Source organism: Cicer arietinum, chromosome 6, assembly GCF_000331145.2.
Source record: "Cicer arietinum cultivar CDC Frontier isolate Library 1 chromosome 6, Cicar.CDCFrontier_v2.0, whole genome shotgun sequence".
In the NCBI taxonomy this organism is placed as follows: Eukaryota; Viridiplantae; Streptophyta; class Magnoliopsida; order Fabales; family Fabaceae; genus Cicer; species Cicer arietinum.
Window position 1 is genome coordinate 32108322 of NC_021165.2, and position 2486 is coordinate 32110807.

At 36.0% G+C, this 2486-nt stretch overlaps 1 protein-coding gene across 1 annotated transcript in view; it reads left to right on the top strand.

Annotated features, from left to right (window-relative positions):
• LOC101501031 (uncharacterized) overlaps positions 1–1712 on the top strand; it is a 3646-nt gene extending 1934 nt beyond the window's left edge. The window contains exons 3-5 of the mRNA XM_027337745.2: positions 19–808; positions 898–1016; positions 1115–1712. Coding sequence (XP_027193546.2) covers positions 19–808; positions 898–1016; positions 1115–1615 — 1410 coding nt within the window. The 3' untranslated portion in view covers positions 1616–1712. The remainder of the gene's footprint in view (positions 1–18; positions 809–897; positions 1017–1114) is intronic.
• Positions 1713–2486: the final 774 nt, after the last annotated feature.

Below are 2486 nucleotides of genomic sequence, written 5' to 3' on the forward strand. Positions count from 1 at the left end.
AAACTACTAACTGCCAAGAGACCACACTTGTTTTGGACTCCGTGTGCTGCACATTGTCTAGACCTGATGTTAGAAGATATTGGAAAGATTGCTAAGGTTAAAATGGTTATTCAAAAAGGGATTAGTCTTGTTGGCTTCATTTATAACCACACATTGGCGTTGAACATAATGAGGAAGAACACTGGCAATGTTGAATTGGTTAGACATGGAGTCGCAAGGTTTGCTACCACATTTCTTACTTTGCAAAGATTGCATAAACAAAAAACCAACCTTAGAAAGATGTTCACTTCTGAAGAATGGTTGAAGTCCAAGGCAGCTAATGATCCTAAGGGAAAGAAGGCAACTCGTATTGTACTTTTGACATCATTTTGGAATGATATCATCTACACTCTTAAGGTTATGGGACCTCTTGTACAAGTGTTAAGACTTGTTGATAATGAGAAAAAACCTGCAATGGGATATATATATGCAGCAATGATCAAGGCCAAGGAGGATATTCGAAAAGCTTTCAATGAACAAGCAAGCAAGTACATAGATGTATTTGCAATCATTGATGAAAGGTGGAAATGTCAACTTCATCATCCATTGCATGCTGCAGGCTACTACCTAAATCCGAAGTATTTTTATAGCAGGCCAGAAATTGAGAATAATCCCATATTGGTGGGAGGTCTTCACTTATGCATCGAAATACTTAGTGAAAGTCATCAAATGAGTGACATGACTACAGCACAATTGTCAGAATATAAGATTGCTAATGGTCTCTTTGGATTGGGTGGAGCAATAAGACAAAGGACAACATTAGCTCCCGGTAATTGGATTGGAACTTCATTTATTTTCTTCTTAAATTTTTTAGCACACAACAACTTGTATAAAATGAAAATGATTGTTTCATTGCAGCTGAGTGGTGGAAGACTTATGGAGCACAAACTCCACTTTTGCAATTATTGGCCATTAAAGTGTTGAGTTTGACATGCAGTTCTTCAGGATGTGAGCGTAATTGGAGTACTTTTGAGCATGTAAGTTAATACTTAATACTTGTTATTAAGTTATAGAGTATTCTACTATGTAGGTTCATATTAATTTAGTAAACTAACATTTTAAATATGATACTTAGATTCATTCCAAGAAGAGAAGTAGACTTGAGCATAAGAGGTTGGAAGACTTGGTTTTCGTTAAGTATAATCAGGCTTTGAAAGAGCGATATGATTGTCGTGATGTGATTGATCCAATCGTCTTGAATGATGATAATGATTATATCAATGAATTTGAAGTGGGAGACTTGGGGGATGATGGTGAACCTGTTGAAGAATTAGTTTATGCTGGTGATAATCTAACTTGGACTGATGTTGCCAATGCAAGTGGGGCTAATGAGCCGGTGGTCTACACTAGGCGGGCAGTAAAAGAAAAGGCAACTGCAAGTGCATCTAGGGCAATAGCACAAGAAACAATATCAAAAGAAGTGGTGGTAGAAGAATATGTTGAAGAAGTTGAACCTATTTATGTTGAAGATGATGAGGATGAGGAGGAGGAGAACGAAGAATATATTGAAGTTGATGGGGAAGATGAGGAGGAAGAAGAGGAAGAAGACTATGTTGAAGATGATGATGATTTTTGATTCCTATAACATGCATTTTAGTTTTAATATTTTGTTAATTTTATTACTCTACTATGTTGAAGAACATGATGATATATGGTATCTAAATCTATATTTTGATTAAGACTATTTGGTATCTAAATGTATGTTTTGATTTAGACTGTGAGTTTGAGATCTAAATGTATGTTTATATAGCATTATTCATGTAGAGGTCATCCCGGTATCCCGCAACCCGCTATCCCGCTATCCCGGTTTCCGGGGTTGGCCGCGACGCACCGCTATCTGGGATTAACTACCTAGGTTACAATCAAATTTAAATCAAATTAAGCCAGTCTACTTTGGCTCTGTTTTGTTGCTATCCTTACTGCTGCCTTTCTGTTCCTGATACAGTGTCATGGTTGAGGCACCTGCCTTTGCTTTGTAACTAATTGGAGAAACAAAAAAAAGCATTTTTTTACTAGTCAACCTTTGCACACATGATAAGAACAAAGAGAAAAATTTTTGAGTTTAAAAAAAAAGAAACTAAAAGATAAATAAAAGCTCAGCAATGAACAGGTCAGAACAAATAATCTAAATTTATGAAGGCATCAAAGGTGCAGAAAAATGCAGATGATGAGCAAAGAAAACGAAACATCAAATATGACATTGATGGAGAAGGACCAAAGCAAGCAAAAAAGCAACTAAACAAATAAAAAAACTCTATATATACGCCCTATCAAATTTCAAAAAAGGGGAGGGATATGAGATTAATACTGATAAAAAAACACATAAAAAGAAAGAGAAGAAGAAGAAGAAACATAAGGCATTACCGTCCCAACTTCCACCGCACACCACCGTATCTGTCTTCACCGATATCTGAAAAGACATATATCTTCTTATTAACTTCATGCTT